Raw genomic sequence first — 17,512 nt, 5'->3', positions numbered from 1 at the left:
GTTCCACAGCACCGATTGATGTCGACAAAACCATGGCAAAAGAGTGTTTGATTAGTTAATTTTTGTCACAGAACTGGGAGAAGGAGCACAAATGTATGTGCTTTCGTATGTGGCACATAGCATTGTTTGATTTTTCTTTTTCTTCTGTGATAGAGAGGTAGATTTTATAATAAACTATTTAGGAATGCATCTGGCTCAGGGGATTGCTGATGTCCTATGTGATCTTTTTCCAGTAGATTGGTTCTAATTTGATCCAGATTATGATTATCTAAAGACTTTTTGTGGCATATGCAAAATCACTTGATTGTCACAGTCCTGTTCCTAGTTGGCTCCTGTCCACACCACAGAAAGTACAGTCCTAAGTATCACAGCTGGCACTCTTTGTGGAAAAAACAGGGATCCACTGCCTGAATTTTCTCTCACTAAAGTCAGAGGTAAATTTTATTTTAAATTTCAGTGAAGCACAAGCAAGAAACGATTTAGCATTGATGACTTCCTGCACTCCTCAAAAGACGATCCCTTTCAAGGATACCATGAAGAAGTATTAACTGTTGCTGGTGCTACAGTATTTTCGAGATGAAAAGAGGACTGCGCATTCTAGTCTGGTAACTGTGGCACCTTTTGAGCAAACAGTCCTAATATTTATGTCCAAAACACAACTGGAGCAGGTGCCAGAAACCCCAGGGACTGGATGGACTGGGAAGGAAATAACTGCTGTTGCTGTATTGTATGCCTTGGTGTTTATTTGTTTTGATGCGTTTGGATGCATAAGGTCTGCTCAGGTCCAAAACCACATTCAGATTTATAATTCCTTCAGAAACTGGAGTGATAGGAGCAACTCTGTGCACTGACTTAATGGAGCTGATTATCCTTTCCTTCCTTTCATGGCTCTTTCTTCCAATGTACTCTCCATCCTTTTTTTATCCCTTGATCGCACCATCCTGAACTGCCCTTTATACGGAACAATAAGGAGTTGGCTGTATATTCCACACCAATGACATCAAAGAATAATAACAACTAGCACTTCGTTTAGCATCTTAACTATAACACAAAGATGACTAGCTAGCACTGTCTCAGGCACATATTTTCTTTGTATGTGACCAGTTTTCACATACATAGAAAAGAATTCAATGACCTGGCCAGTCATGAAGTAAGCTACTGAAAACAGCAATCAAAAGATTTTTTTATTTGCAGACCTAGGTCCATCCACCAAAATACTCTCTCTCACCAAGACTGGCATTTATGGTAAAATTCCTCATCAATAATTTATAACAATAGTAACCACAAAACCTGCTATGCTTTTATTCCAATTGATTTCACATCCTCTTTTTCTGACATTGTGAAAAACGAGGGCAAGTTGAGTGCAGATTTTAAGATGCCCTAGACAACTCTCCCTGCCATTTCTTTCCTGGTCTCTCTGAATGACTGCACAAGCTCTCCTCAAGAACAGCAGTATGCTTGTGGACCCAGATATTTTCCTTAGACCCCCCACAATCAAGTTACAGATCTATCTTGCCATTCCTTCTGCAGGACGTCATTAACATTTGTCTTTTTGTGTTAATCCACATGGGAAGGATTCTTGGGCAGACATTCTTTATTTTGGTCTCAACTATTGTAACAAACTTCTCTTCATTTTGAGGAACACTGTCCAAATTGCATCTATTCAGACTGCTGTAGCAAAGAACACTCCCAGCTTGTAGCCACGGCTGTACGATTTCTCTCTGCACTTTTCTACTGACACTCTCCTCTTCTTCAATCCCATCAACGGAAAAGAAACTTCAGTTTAAAGGGCCATCTCCCCTGTCATTTGATGTCAGGATCTGCTGGCTTTGGCAAGGGAGCGCAAGGCTTTAATGAGTATCTCGCTGCGCAGGAGGGGCTTCAGTTTCTTCAAGGCAGGAATTCACAGCATTTAGTGTAAATCCCCCCGAGACTCCCCAGGAATAAAAACGACAATACCACATGCAGGCGGTGATCAGGTGGAATCCATGGGCAAAGCACACATGTGCCTCATTTCCGAGAAAGGTACAAAAATTGGCCAAAGGATAGCTAGAAAGGATTATCAATTGCTTAATTTGTTTCTAGGCTTGGCCAACCCTTCTTAGCAAACTCTATAAATGATTATTATTTCATGCACTCTGGTATTCCCGCCGTTTGGGTTTGATAGCCACGCTGGAGATCTGGAAAAGCGACTGATGTCTCCTGGAAGGGCAGAAGGCACCGATTTGTGTGGGGAATGGTTGGGGCAGTGGCACCATGAGGGCTCTTGGTGGGCGTGAGGCCTGCCACCCGTCTTGGCTCAGCACGCTTCACCAAGACTGCTCCATGCCGCTCCCTCTGCTCTGCACCACAGCGGCGCGCAGCCCGCGCACAGCCCTCGGTGGGCACAACCATGCCCCCGGCGACGGCTCGCAGCTGACACCGCTTCCGCGCGGGCCGCACCGCCCCCTCCCAGGCCCGGCAGATCGCGCACTGCCGGGTTTGGGCCCAGCCGCTCGCCGTACGCCGTCGCCGCCCCGCGCGCATGCGGGACAGCGGGGCCGCAGAGGGTGCCCTGCCGGCGGTGCGGAAGGACGTTGGTGCGCCAGCGCTGAGGTGAGGTCGTGCTCGCTGCTCCCTCCTCGTGCCGCGGGTCCCCTGCCCCTAGTGCCCCACCACAGCCCAGCGCCCGCCGCCGCCGCCCTCCCCACGTCTGCCGCCCGCCCCGCAGCCCGTGACCTTTGCGCGTCCCTGAGGTTGCGGGGACAGGCCCTGCGGCCTCTTCCTGCGGTAACGGCGGGAGGGGGGCCTCGCGGGGATGGTTACTGTGAAGTGGGAGAGGAGGGTGGGCAGCACCAAGGGCTTTGGGGACAGCTTGGTCTTCTCTCGGGCTTCGCTACCGCTCCGGGGGCCTGTCAGCGCAGGGGGCAGCACCTTGCGGGCAGCCGCAACTGACTGAACCTTGCTTTAGACCATGTGGGGTTTTAGTAAAATCCTACCGGATAGGAGGATATCCTTTAATGCAATAAGGGTTGCAGTTACTTAAAAGAAACCCCAGACCACTACACGCGCTCGGGAGTTCAAGAGGCATGTGCTTTTCCTTAGAAATGAATAAAATGTGATCAACGTTATGAATGTCATCTGATGTAAACACCAGGACAGCAAGCCTGAAATGACAGATCTTGCAGGAAGAGAAGAATTCAGTATGAACAGTGAAAGCCTGTCTTGATCTGGCTGTAAAAAAACTTATATAGATTCATGTCATAAATACATTGCCCTTGAATGTCATCCCTTAAACACTCTCATTAAAAGTCTGATAGGAGCGCTGTTGCTTGTACTGTGAGCGTAATTGTTGCACCATACAAAAAGCACGATCTTTCTAGAGTAGAGCTGCAGAAAATTATTTAAGTAGAGCGTATTGTCCCATAATTCCTTTTCTTTTTTCCTTTTTTCCTTTTAGGAAATACAATCACCATGTCGTCTGCACTGTTACCTAAGCCACAGATGCGGCGCCTTCTGGCCAGGCGGATGAAGCTTCACCTATTTGGGGCATTTTTTGTATCTTTGGGATGTGCGGCTTTATACAAGGTGAGCTCTGCAGTCATTCAGTTATAAACGGGGCTCATTAGAGTGCTTTAAGAATTCATAATATTTCTTTGTTGAGATTTGGTTGAGCTGTTCATCAGAAAACTTTAGTAATATATTTTTGTAAGCATGTTTCCAGAACATAAATAAATCTTCTAATCTTCATTTGAAGAAATCATATGACTAACCTGATGCTTTAAGCTGTGTGATCAAGATCACGCAATTCATGACAACTTAACCTTGAGTCTCCTTGTCCTAGACTACTCTTAATCATGTACATTAACTCTAGATAGTCTGTGTCTCTGTCACAGTATCTAAGACAGTATCTAAGAGTGTTGTCAGATTCTTATTTCTAGGCTGACTTCAGAAAACTTGCTCAAAAGCAGTTTGGAAAACCCATCCTTGATGTCAGTGTGGGGAAGGCTGATGTGGTCATTTTATCCTTTCTTTTGAAGAATCGTGGAAATGGAACATTACATTTCCAAAAACACCCCACCCACTTATAGATCGCTTTTCATGGTCCTTAAGAGACTTTGGTAAAGATATGAGTTGTATTTGTTCTTGTGTGCCTTTAACAAATGATTCTTGGATCTCATACACACAGCAAGCAACACAGAGTTACTGTGGAAGAAGTAGATCATGGTTTGCTTGTTGAACTCATGCAAATGTGATTTGCAGCATTTGAGTACTCAGGAAGCTGTTGATAAAAGTGACTAGAAATTAAGCTGATTTCAGGTTGTTCGTCACAAAAATATCCCAATCTATGTACACTTCTCAGAGATCAGCAAACATCTCAGAAATGAGTTTGCACAGTTTAAGTTCAGCATGTACGTAAGACCTCTGTTAAGAGGTAGGCAAGCTTGGTTTTTGTCAGACTTACGATATTTTTTTTATTAATAGTTAATAAAACATAAAAGGTTTTGTACTTTCTTTGGCACTCCCACATTAATACAGTAGTAAGGCAGCAGACCATATTTAGAATTGAGTAACATGGATCTCAGTCGTGATTTACTTTATTACATGTTAAGATACTTTTGGACAAACCCGCCTTGGACTTTCCTTCACGTCTGGGGGCTTTTGAAGCATATCTGTGTGCTTTGTGTGAATGAGTATCCAACGAGTCAGGACTGTTTCTGTTGGTGAGCTGTATGAGTGGCTTGGAGGTATTGTAAAACTTTACCAACTTCTGTAGCTGATCTACAGTGTAGCTCAAATGTAATTGTTCAGGACACCTTTTTATCTGGAGTTAGAGTTCTGCAGCTGCCCACAGGCATAAAACTTGCCATAATGGCGTGTTTTACATACAAAAATATTAACAAGGAGGTTATTGGACACTTAAATGTCAATATAGGTGGAGTGTTTCTGGATCTTAAAAGTATAACGTGCTATCTTGTAACAGACTTTCTTTTTAAGGTTTTACTTCACATAATTGTTTTCTTGACCAGTGGTCAGGTAGACTGAACTGTGGATTTGAACAGAAATAAAATAATATTTTACTTATTTGAGAGAAAGGCTTTTAAGACCAATGATACAAATCATAGTGCCAATAGAAGAAAAGTCCTGGTTGTAAACCTTGGCAAGGTCTGATTTTCTGTGTGTCACTTTCCAGTTTGGAGTTGCTGAGCCCAGAAAACGAGCTTATGCAGAGTTCTACAAAAACTATGATCCCATGAAGGACTTTGAAGCCATGAGAAAAGCCGGTGTGTTTGAGTCTGCACCACCCAAATGATGGCATCCTGATTTACAGGTAGTAAGCTACTCTGCAGTAGAACAAGAATAAATTAGGTTCAGTGAAACATCTTGCTTTCATTTGGAGGTTCTTTCCTTTTGATCAAATAGAAGGATGCTCCTAAAGAAATAGGATATAAATTGCATTTGAGATACCTCTGGGTAATAAAAATACGAAGAAATATGGGAGCTGGGGAGAGGGAATAAGGGCAGAATACAAAGCTCTTGATACCTTGTGGATAATTTGTTTAACTTCCGTGATACAGGAGACTTGCAAAGAGTGATGCCAGGCCTTTCACTCCTCACGCAGCCATGGAGAAGAGACTTGCCTGATACCACTGTTATGCTGCTGCTGTGACACCTTGAACTGCTTAGCTTTAGGCTATCTATGTGTACTACTTGGGTAATTGGGGTAGCACAGTGAGATGAGATAGAGAGGCTGTCTCTCATAGCATGCATCTGAATGTAAGGGAGAAAGGCAGGTTCCACACATCCTTTTGTCTTTTGAAGTTGGTGATGGGGAAAGATAACTAGTCCTGAGAGGAAATATATTTAAATATATACACACACACACATATATAAAAATTGCAGTGGCTCACAGCTCTGTGTGCTAATATTCAGATTTTTGCCATCCTGGGTGAGATGGTTTAGTGTGAGGTGTCCCTGCCCATGACTGGGGGGTTGGAACTAGATGATCTTAAGGTCCTTTCCAACCCTAACTATTCTATGATTCTATGAATTAAGGTTGAATAGAGCTGTGTTCATGATACTGTTTTCCTAGCACTTAATGCTGCCTTTTGTTTGAAGACTATCAGACTTTGTCCTCGCTTAGTCTTCATAACACCAGGAAAAAAGTCCTGATTTCAACCTTGTCTTAGTTATTAATGACCATACTCACTAAACTGCACGAGCTCATGGTGTGACAACTCAATAAAGAATTCCTCCCCCTTTCTTGATCCAAATTTCTTACATTGAGTTCTCTGCTTCTCTTAAAATTACTTCTAACTAATCTAGGATGATAGCTTTTTCATTCTTTTGGAATGTTTTCATATTATGATCATTACGTGATAATCTGTGGCTCTAATTATGCCGGCCAGCTGGATCTTCTCAGTCTGTTTGCATAAAGCAACAAGATTGAATAAAGGATTTGTACTCAACACTATTAATATTAAATTCTGTTGTGTGACAAGCTAGAATTATCTGATTTCTGAGTAACACCATTACATTAAAAAAAGCAGAGGTCTTCTGAAAAGTTTAAAAGTTAAAAAAAGAAAAAACCTCTGTGACAGTCCCTTTGGTTTGGGATTTTGTTTTTTTTTGTGAGAGGGAAACTTCTGTCCTTTAGCTGTGACTGCAACAAAGATAAATAACGAAATGCTACATTTACCTGGTTTTATTTTTGTTAATTCTGCCTCTGGTTTGGTCCCATTGCTTAATATATTGGCACTTCTAAACTTTCTTAGACACTGGAATTGCATTCTTTAGTCAGGTGGCCTTCATCAGTGTTCTGAAAGGCCATCTGGTGGTAAAATCATATGAAACAAACACTGTCAACAAGGATGCATGTTGAATATTTAATTGGAATCATGAACAAGACTTTTTTTCAGTGCAAATAGAGCTTTGCTCTCTATTAGCTGATGTTTGCAGCTTAAAAAAAATTGCACGTTGTGAGCACCTGTTAAAATTAAATGTTTCCTAAACATTTCTTCCATTCTGTAATTACACCAGCTCAAAAGAAAATGTGAAAGTCAAGGCTTTAGATGGGATTTTGTTAGTATTGCTCATGGTTCTTATTCCTTAGCCTGTTTGTATCATAACTGATACTTTTCACTTCTTTACAGTGGAAAGAGTTTTTGGGTTCTTTTTTAATGTATGCACATGAATGCTTGAGTAGGGAAAAGCAATGCCAGTGTTTCAGATGTTCTGGAAAGACACTGAAAATGACAAGTACACAGAACAAATGGAGGACATTTTCATTTGCCTTAGTAGTTTAAATCTTGGCTATGGAGATTGGATGGAGGTTGAATTTGATGCTTTTTTGCTGTACTTACCCAAGGGTATAGTGGTCATGCATGCGCTACATCTCCCATTTTACTGGAACATATTCTGTATGTGGCAGTAAATACAGTGGTTTAACCTCATTGAATACTGACTCTGGAATTAGCACTTAGCCCCAAAACTGAGGAAAGGGAGGGGAGTTCCTTAGCTAAGGTATTAGCTTGGCATGCTGCATGGAGTTTGTTCCTGCTGGGCATGCAGGTAACTTGGTACCTATGGGTGAATTGGCATGGACTTTGTGTGGGGATATTGATAGTGAGTACAAGTGTAAATTTGAGGAGTATCCTACCTCTAAAGTGTGCTCAGTAACAGAAGAAAGGGGCAAGCTAAGAGTTTGGTGCTAACCCCCACTTGCATGACTTGTCATGGCGCACAGCTGGTCTTGGGTTGTGCTCAGTAATGTGGAGAAGCAATTTGAATTTGGTTTTCTTCCTTTCTTGGTAGGTTGCCTACACCACTTGTTTCCTTTCTGGCTTCTATCTGAAAGCTACATTCCTTTCTCTTTCAGGCCCTTAGCAAGATTGATTCAGTTATCGGTGCAGCATGTATAGTGGATCTGACATGCTGTGCAGTATTGTTCCAGCTCTTGATTTGTTCCATGTTTCACTTCTGTTTGCCACATGAAGGGTGTGTGAATCTTAACCCATAAGGAAATAACAGGGGGAATTCCTTTAGACGAAACCACCACATAAACATTTCTCTCTTGCTTTGCATTCATACATGCTAATAATGTTTACTTAGAGCATGAAGTTTGTCTAACTTAACTTAGTATTTTTTTTATCTTGCAGATACCCGTCAGCCTAAGGAGATGTGGTGACCGAACCTTATTTGTTCACTGAATTGTAAAGTGTAATGCACTTCAGTGCATGGCAAACTTTAATGTAACTCAAATAAAATACATCACAGTGGCATTAGTTGTCTTCATTAATGTTGAAACGCTTAACTGCTCAGATGCTGGGAGGAGTGATGGAAAGTCTTCATAAATTACTCAAGGTGACCAAGTCTCGTTTTCTTTTCCCCAGGAACTGTTTGCTTCTGGTTTGGCCAAATTCCATTTTTGATAACAAAGTGTATCATCTTAAGCAGTTACAGCTAGGTTGTCCTAGGTGCTGATGGGAATGTGCAAGAGGATAGTTGTTATAGGGAGAGGCTGGATTTCTGGAAGGGTCTGGCCTCTGGCTCCACAGGGTTGAACTGGCCTTGACATGAAAGTCTTTGGAGAGGAATTCTGGAAGTACGCTGGCCAACCTTCCTATCTGTTTCTGTTGTCATCACTGTGTTGCCATTGTTGCAGAAGCCAACTGTTATATCAAGACCTAAAAACTGTGCAAATGCCCACTCTTACACATGGTATGCTACTCTAATGGAAAAATGACTTTAAACTGCAGGTATTTGATGTATAGGGAAGGGGAAAGATAAAATAAATATTTTAGGGTATTACAGTAATGAATATCTTTGCATGCTGCTTCTAGACATGTATTATTTCAAGTGTAGTTTTGATCTCTGCTACGCTCTGTGTAGTACATGACCTGATGATCTGTGTTCTTCCACGATACCTGTCACGTGGAAACATGCTTTGTGCATTGTCTGTTGCTGAGGTTGATGATGAATGGTACTGGGACTGTGGCTCTTGATTGCTGAGTGTGAGTTCTGAGAGAGGAGTTGGAGCTGACGGTGTGAAGGGAGGGAAGGCTTTGTACGGAGCAGCATGACAAATTAGGCCATCTGTGTTGTATTTGAAGGTCTTCAGTTCAAATCCTGTTTGGAGTAACTCTTATTATTTTAAATGGATCATTAACTACTTAACACTTAATAGGTATCAGTGAGCAACATTTGTACTAATGAAAGCACGTAGGTAATGTATTTGATCGAGAGCACTATTACAGAGCAATGTGGAATTTTTAAACTCTCCATACAGGCAGTGCTTCCTTTAAGCAAAGAAAGAATTTGACATTAGTGGTGCAGGGGGAAACCATCTTGTAATCAAAATACCCCTGCTCCTATAAATGTAAACCAGAGCTTAACAATAGCAAATGATACCCATTTATCTTCCCAATGTACAATATAAACATTCCGTGCCATTGAGTACTGACTAGCGTTTTCTCAGGCTTGTCTGCAGGTTTAAGTAGACAGGGGTCTTCAGTCATACTGACAGCTTCCGAGGCAAAGAACTTGCTACTGCCAGGTGTGCTGGCTAGCAGACCTGCCTTCCCTTGCAGCTCTACCCTCTACTCTTTCCCACTGCTGTGAATTAATTTACTTTTAAAGCCCAAGTTTCTTCTAAACTGTTATAGCCAACAGCTGTTATTGTTGTAGTCTGTGTTCCTTCAGTTACCAGCATGTGCTGATTTAAAGAAATGAGAGCTTTGTGACTGACGGTTTCTTTTTGACCCTACAGCAGAGCTGTTTCTAGCTAAATCTGTTCAACCATGACAAGGACAGGTGAGCTTCAGCTGTTATGTCTGTGCTTTGAGAGGCTGCATGGTAGAACTGTTGCTTTCTGTGTGTATGGATGGGTATAAAGCAAGTGCTTCCTTTCAGCGGCAAAGGTAAAAACTAAAAAGACATTTGAAGTTGTGAGCTTTCCAGGTCTAAAGAGCATTATGAGAGCAGGCATGTTTTAAGAGTACACACTGGAGTGCTTTAGCTGCCAAGTAGAGGCAGCTGCTCTTTGGACAACTTTGTTTTCGTAGTTCACACAGCCCACATGTAGGAGAGTCTTATTTATATGCCATCTCCACACGTTTCCATCCATGTGGTCGGAAGGGGGAGAAGAAACCTGCCTAACACAGTAAAGATGCCAGCTTGATTCACTGAGTGTGATTCATGGAGTGTAATTTAAGCAAGTGTTTATTCCAGGAGAATATAATTCAGAATAACACAAATGTATCTTAAACGATGGCTTCAGTCTGCACTCTACCAACTTTTAGAAATTAAACTGCTGCTTTCCCTCTTTTTTTTAACAGGTGTGTGTGCATTTTCTTGGCTGGTCTGTGTACTACATAAATAATGAACGGATTAGACTAATTCACACAGTAACTACACTGCTGTTTTGATTCAGTCACAAAAGCAGAAAACTTTTCAGCACTCTTTTTTTCAGCAAGCTAATCATCAGTTTTTACTTACCATGTATTGTCGTGATCTATTGCATTTTTTAGGACATGAATCTGATGGGGTCTTACATGAAGCTTGCGTGTCTGTCCTGTTCTACACAATGACCTGTTCATTCCCTGTAACCAAATTACCAAATAGCTCACAAACCCAGTATTATAGGAATAGCTTTATTATCTCTAAACAATCTCATTATATTACAATTTGTCCACCAATATGCAAAATTAGAAGTATTAAACTATTTCCATAAAATATTTAGGAATTAAGCATGTGTGCGTATATACATACATTTTTTTAAACAGCATTATTTCAACAATGAATAAGTTATTAAATCACTGTATGAAATGTTGATAATGGATGGGCTTATTTCACAGTCAGAAAAGGGCGATGCAGATCCCAGGCTTCTGTATTTTTGGTACACGAGAGACATGGCTTTTACAAATACCCTTTAACAAAACAGAACTCATGAGAAAAACATTGCAGTTACTAATTCACTGTGCATTTGGTCGTATCAAGTATGCATAGAAGTTATTAACTATAAAGCATATGCATCTGCTTCAAATGATGATCAGCTTTTATTCCAGTTCTTGTCTCCAATTCTGGCCATGTTCAGGAATCCCCATACAAAATTCATGTCCATAAGTACATAGAAAAGAGGGGAAAAGTAAGACACATAGTTGAACACTAAGTAAGCTTTTGGGTTTTAAAACTGCCATAATCATATTTGGTTTATAAAGTAATCAAACTCTGCCCAGAAAGAGTCTTTTTTTTTTTCTCACAAACTGTAAAACAATCTGAAAAATAAGACACTTACTTAGAAAGCTCTTTCATCTTGATGTGTTTAACATATATTTGTAAGTGTATTGTGATGGCATCATGAACTGTTAATGTAACTGGTGCCTGTGGGTCCATAGTTTTTACTCACTCAACTTGAAAAAGAAATCTCACTTTGCTTAGCACACATTTGAAAGGTCATGTTTCTAAATATCTCTGGTTTTATCTGTTCGAAGATGATAACAAAATGAATCCGGGCTCAAGTGTAGTAGTAGCTGATCAGAAGTAAGCAAGACCCAGCAAGGCTATATTTACCACCTGCACATCTATGTTACATTGTACTTGTGGGTTTTTGGTAGATTTTTAAGGAGACTAAACTCTGTTTCTTAAATTTTTGAACTGCATGTTACCGGCTTAGAGCTAATGACCAGACAATGCACGATGTCATATATACGTTGAAAGTCCTTCTGAACATTTGACAGTGGATAAAATAAAGCTTCTGTATCCAGAGAGTTTTAAAAAGAAATTCGTGTTGTAGTTCATGTTTTGCTCTCCAAACCACACAAAGGCACTAGTTTACATTAAGGACTAATGTCCTGCAAAACTTCAGTCAAATAAAAGAAGCCATTGTAAGGTTAAACTGGTGCTACAACCCAGCTGTCACTAGTAACTTACTTATACCAGCCACACTGGGGTTTTCAGATTTAGTGGGGGAAAATGTTTTACCTCGGGACATACATGTTGGTAGGGGTGCGTGTGTGGGGGAAAAAGACTCGGCCTTGAGCAAGTTTTTACAGCCCAGTTATAAAGCTTGTTTATAACAGAAACTGGCAGACCCTAAAATACGATATAAAGGGTACTGATACACATTGTGTATGTGTGGCAAAACTGTCTGTATGCACACTATTTTTCCTTGTTCTCTGTTTTTTGGCTATTGAAAGGAAAAAGGATTTTGATAGAGCTACAGTCCAAGGCTGTTTGTTTCTTTTCCCTTTAATCATCTGCTATAACACTTGCCTTCCAGCACTAGTATTTTGGCTAAGGAGCAGGAATGTTGTCAAGATTAGAAAAAGCTATTGGGCTTTGTTATCATCTCCTACCTCCTCAAAAATTGTATGCAACTCTGCTTGATGTAGGTTACTGCAGAGAAAGCACTATTTTCAAAACAGGAAGACATGACTATACTCACCACAATTGTTATTAATTAAATCCTTTTCTCAAGGCTTTATTTTTCACCATGGTGAATTTGCTAATGAATACTTGGGCAAAATTTGGATCAACTACATATTGGTATGTTTTCATTGTAGTTGGAAGGTGTTCAATAGCCACGGTCTGCAACGCTGGCAGTGTTGAGGTGCTGGGAGCGAGGTGATACGATGTCTTTGTGATGTACTCCACAAGGCGGTTGTATTGTTGTTCTGATAGTCTCTCTCTAGCTCCATCTGCCTGAAATGCAAATGTAATATTAAATAGCAATATATAGATAATATAGTTACTAATTGACAGTAGCTGAACTTGGTAGTAAGGGCAGTTAACTTCCACATTACTTTCTGTAGTTAAAAATCTTCGTCCCTGGGATCTTTCTTATAATGGTCTAATGGTCTTTCTTATAATGGATGTTTTAATCAAGTGTTCTCCCCATAGTTTAGTGCTTGGTGGATTAGTCATCCTCTCCTTTACTATTTTGGACACTTTTGAGAAGCTCTAACTGTGCCGTAGAAAATTTAAGCACTATCAATCATCTTTTGAACAATTTCAGGGATGGACACCTTGGTCAAAAGTAGATCTTTGCAACAGATCAACTCTAACTTCAGACAGGAAAAGCATCTGAACCCTTTTTAGAAAGATGTCGGTAGCTCTCAGTAGTGCTTAGCAGATGACAGCAATTCTAATTAGCAAAAACATTTTCTCACAAAGTCCAATTGAAGACAGCCCATAGATATATCTGGGCACTTAAGTTTAAGTAAATCTTTAACTTGATTTAAAATAAAGCCTAGAAGCTACTTTCCAGATGAACGTTCTATGATGGGATATATCCATCTGTTTCTGGTAACCAAAAAAGCCGTCCTGGGTCAGAGGACCCAAAAAACCTTTTTTTTTTTTTTTTGATTTAAACAAAAGGGTTTTACTAAAGATGGCTTGGGGGTGTCATTTCTGGAGAAGAAATCAAGGTGTCTGTGCAAACTGCCTTTTCCACCACCGTGAACTGGTAGGGTTTCTTCCCTGCTTGAAGGCTGAAATACATAGAGGTTCAAGGTTCTAGCAAGAGGGATGCAAATAAGCTACCTCTAGCAGAAAAAAATACAAGAAAACAAATGCTGTCAACAGAAAGGTGGCTTCTACCATATATACTCCCGATAAAGTATTAGATGAAAAGCCACAGGCAAACCTGGCTTTGGAAGATCAACCTGCTGTGCCCTTTTTGAAGAAGAAACTGGAGATGACTATGACCAGCTTCAGAATGGAAGGCATGCAGGCAGGCATCAAGCTAGTTGCATAATTTCAAACAAATGTATTTCAGAAATACCACCATGTATGCCACAGAGGTTTCACTAGCAAAGTCATCCAGACTAGAAGTTACTTCCAAAATACGACCGTGAGCAAAAAGGCAGAAGCTATCCTAGGGCTTGATGGTTCCACACTGACACTGAGACAACTGCTGACCAGTTTCATTTTTGGAGGGTTTAAAATGTCTTTGTCAGATGTCATGGTAAAGATTCAAAGACTGCGCTATCACCTTCTGACTTTTTCAGGGAGTTTTACACATGCCTCACTAGATGTGGTGGCATTTTCAAACAGTGCCGTTGGATTCAATTTAACATCCATGATCAGTATCTTGTCACATCTCTGGACTGCAAGGCTCATTTTAAACAAACCCTTGCTTATTTGAAGAATGAATTAATATGACTGATTGACAGTGACAGATGTCACATCCACATCAAAACCGGCCCCTCTGGTTTTTTTTTACTGTGCCTTTGGAGATACATTTGCTGCTCAGCAAGTAGAAACACTTCTGTTTTCAATCATCACCACAAAAATGCTAAAGGAAGCAGGCTCATGAACAAGCTCAGAAGCTCAAGTTGGAGCCCATGCCTAGAAAGAGCGGAAATGATGAAATGGGCAGAGGAGAGTGTGGTTTCCATGAATGACCTTAAAGGGAGGGAAAAACGGTGGAGAATGGTGTCTGAGCCGTATAGAATCACAGAACAGTTAGGGTTGGAAAGGACCATAAGATCATCTAGTTCTAACCCCCTGCCATGGGCAGGGATGCCTCGCTCTAGACCATGTTGTGCAAGACTGTCCAGCCTGGCCTTGAACACTGCCAGGGATGGAGCATTCAAAACCTCTTTGGGCAACCTGTTCCAGTGCCTCACCACCCTAACAGTAAAGACCTTCTTCCTTATACCCAACCTGAACTTCCCTTGCCTAAGTTTTAACCCATTACCCCTTTTTCTATCACTACAATCACTGATGAAGAGTCCCCCCAGCATCCTTGTAGGCCCCCTTCATCTTCAGTCTGGTGACACAGAAAAAGTATCATCTCAGCAGTTGTTTTACCAGTTGAAAAGAGAGAAACATGCTGAAGTCCCACCTACGTAAATAGATTTTAAGTTATGGGGTAAATCTTGCATGTATGCGGCTCCACCATTTTTTCTGATTTCTACTTCAGGACAGGTAAGCCCTGGGAAGCTGGGTTATAGCCCGACCTAAAGACCCACGTTAGTTATTAAAGGAGATGGAAAGGGTGCTGGTATCCCACACACCTGCACTTGTGAACCCATTCTTCATTCACCCCCAGGCTATATTCCACAAATGCAGCATAATTATTCAGAAGGAAATACTAACTGCCCTTGGATGGTTTTCCAAAGTAACTGGGACCCTACTTGCTCCCAGCTGACTGCAACCGTCTGCTTCTCCAGACAGTTTCAGTTTACCTTATATTGTCAAGACAACACCACAAACTTGGAATTGTTGTTATTCTACATTTTTTCCTAACTGGGACTAAACGTTGTCACTAAGTGCCTTAGCCCACTATTTTGAACACTATTAATAGCCAGAACATTCAATGACTCATAAGTGAATCAAGAGCTGCTTAATGCACCTGCAAGAGGAATCTTAAAGATACCACGTGCTGTCATGCTATAAGGCCATACTTTCAGGTTAAGAACTCCAGTATTTTTCCAAAATTCCTCCCGTTACAGCTTATAAAGAATAAACCTTCAGCAATTCTAACTCTACAGTAGCTACAGCACCTTCATGGTGCATTCAGATGTGTGTGCCACTGGTGGGCTGCTCTGTGCACACTGACTCTGGTTCTTTAGGGTTTTTTTTCACTGCTTTAAAAACTCCTGAGACTGTTTTTCATCTCCAGCCATGATACCATGTAGCACTGTCATGGAAACCCTCTTGCAGATTATCACAAAGAAATTCTGGAGTATCTGAAATTTCAGGGGCCTTAATTTTTTTTGTCATCTTGACATTTTGAGCTCTACCAAGAGCAGCTGGAAGAACAGGCCTTTTGAGTTTGATATCTGTCTGGAAGCAAGCGGTGTCTCAATTACTCTGGAAGATAATCCAAGTACAATTAATGCTTCCCTTTCAATAACAATGTTGTCAGTGCCAGAGTTTTCAAGATTCCATCCAGACTATTCTTAGCCAGATGGATTAAGTTATATATTGTGGAAGCGAACAAGCCATCAGGCAAACCTGTTGCTGAACAAGTTAAAATATGCTCTATAACATCTCTGGTGATTACAGCTGTAGAATAACTCATGTTTTGTTTCCTAATAGTTCCAAGAAACTGAGGAGAAGGAAGGGAAGAAACTGGTTTGGGTACAGCTGAAACAAAACTTGGCAATTAGTTTTGTGAGCAGTAAGACAAAAAGGTGGATTTTTATAATATTGAAACTACACGGTTCAATCTTTGACTAAATTAGTCAGAAAAATAGACACAATTTACATTTGGTAACATTACCTCCATTTTGCTAAACTTACCATAATATTTTGGTTGACCTGACTGGGAATTTTCCAGCTTAAAATTCTGGCCATCTTCACTAATATAATTGTGTACAGATGTGCCTGCACTTCAGCTGAGGACAGCTTCAACGCAACAGGATGGCCACCATTCATAGTTTGGGACCATGTCTGTTTAGGCGTAGCTCTCCAGCTCTGAGGCTGCTCACTGCAAGTCACAGCTTGCTGCTCCTAAGGTTCCTTTTCCTAATCATGTTCTAAGGGCTTTTAGAAGCTCCTGCCAGCACCAATGCTGTACACAACACCGCAAGCACCACAGAGAGGAAGCTACTAAATATGACATTTCCCAATCCACTGAGAAAGAAAAAACACTGTAATAAACTTTATATAAAAGAACATTAGTTTAAGTAATCAGTAAAACTTTATGAAGCTTTTGGAATCTCTTACTGTCTAGCTGCCTTAGCATAAAAAACCTAAAACTTCCTTATTGTTTGCCTTACTTTCAACTGCTCCTCCTTGCTTATCTCTTTCTTTAAATTTTCACACAAATTTCAGCATCAGCATCTGCATTCTGAAGGAATATTTTTCCAGGTCTGTTTTGCAGAGCCTCACTCAGCTTTTGCTGTCTTGCCACCACTAACTTTGCACAACTGGAACATTGGCACTCTTCACTGCTTGTGACATATCATACATTTTCACTGCACTCCCAAGAGCCTGTGTCAGCAAAAGAGATTGTGTGCTGAGGCTGGGTGGCTCAAAGCTTACAGCTCCCGGCACTGCTACACTGCTGGAGTAGGACTCCCATATTTCTACCCAGAAATTCAGAAAAAAACATGTATTTGGTCCAGGGCCTCCCAAGCAGGTCCCGTTCAGTGTGTGTACTAGCATGTGTATATGGGAATGCTGGGCTCTGCACATGCCATGTATGGTTGCACTGTGCATGTACTGCAGCCACTTGCCCAGAAGTCCTGTACATTCCCTGCTGCAGCAGCGGTGGGACTAGAATTAGGCTCCCTGTCCCTCACCTTCCCCTCTCCCTTTTGGGCAAGCAGCCCTAAACTCAGAGCAGTAGCTTACTCCTCACCCCTTGCACAAACAGATGCAAAGACAAGAGTCATCACACTAATAAAAGAAGATCTGGGCTGGTGCTAAAGTTAGGGTTATGATGGGTTGAGTGCCTCAAATGCCTTAGAGAGAACAAACTATATTCCTCTTCTCTCCAGGACAGTAGCTCTGGACTGAGCAGGATAGTCTGGATTCAGTCTGACTTGTCCCTCCGGCAACCACTCAGCACTCAGGGATA

At 41.2% G+C, this 17,512-nt stretch overlaps 2 protein-coding genes across 8 annotated transcripts in view; one reads left to right on the top strand and one right to left on the bottom strand.

Annotated features, from left to right (window-relative positions):
* Positions 1 to 2,458: 2,458 nt before the first annotated feature.
* On the top strand, positions 2,459 to 8,261 carry LOC130594569 (cytochrome c oxidase subunit 6C). The gene is made up of 4 exons (XM_057400559.1): positions 2,459 to 2,595; positions 3,440 to 3,567; positions 5,174 to 5,311; positions 8,139 to 8,261. Exons 2-3 carry the CDS (start codon positions 3,454 to 3,456, stop codon positions 5,291 to 5,293), a joined length of 234 nt encoding a protein of 77 aa, XP_057256542.1. The 5' UTR covers positions 2,459 to 2,595; positions 3,440 to 3,453; the 3' UTR covers positions 5,294 to 5,311; positions 8,139 to 8,261.
* A 2,354-nt stretch (positions 8,262 to 10,615) lies between these two features.
* VPS13B (vacuolar protein sorting 13 homolog B) overlaps positions 10,616 to 17,512 on the bottom strand; it is a 442,303-nt gene continuing 435,406 nt past the window's right edge. For all 7 annotated transcript variants that reach the window (XM_057400543.1, XM_057400540.1, XM_057400542.1 and 4 more), the window contains one exon: positions 10,616 to 12,681. In XM_057400543.1, the coding sequence (XP_057256526.1) occupies positions 12,436 to 12,681 (246 nt within the window). In that variant the 3' untranslated portion in view covers positions 10,616 to 12,435. The remainder of the gene's footprint in view (positions 12,682 to 17,512) is intronic.

The sequence above is a fragment of the Pezoporus wallicus genome, unplaced genomic scaffold (genome assembly GCF_028554395.1).
Source record: "Pezoporus wallicus isolate ANWC-B61680 ecotype Strahan unplaced genomic scaffold, APGP_CSIRO_Pwel_v1 contig_7985, whole genome shotgun sequence".
Classification (NCBI taxonomy): Eukaryota; Metazoa; Chordata; class Aves; order Psittaciformes; family Psittacidae; genus Pezoporus; species Pezoporus wallicus.
The sequence above is the reverse complement of the archived record's forward strand: the minus strand, read 5'-3'. Positions and strand labels throughout refer to the sequence as shown.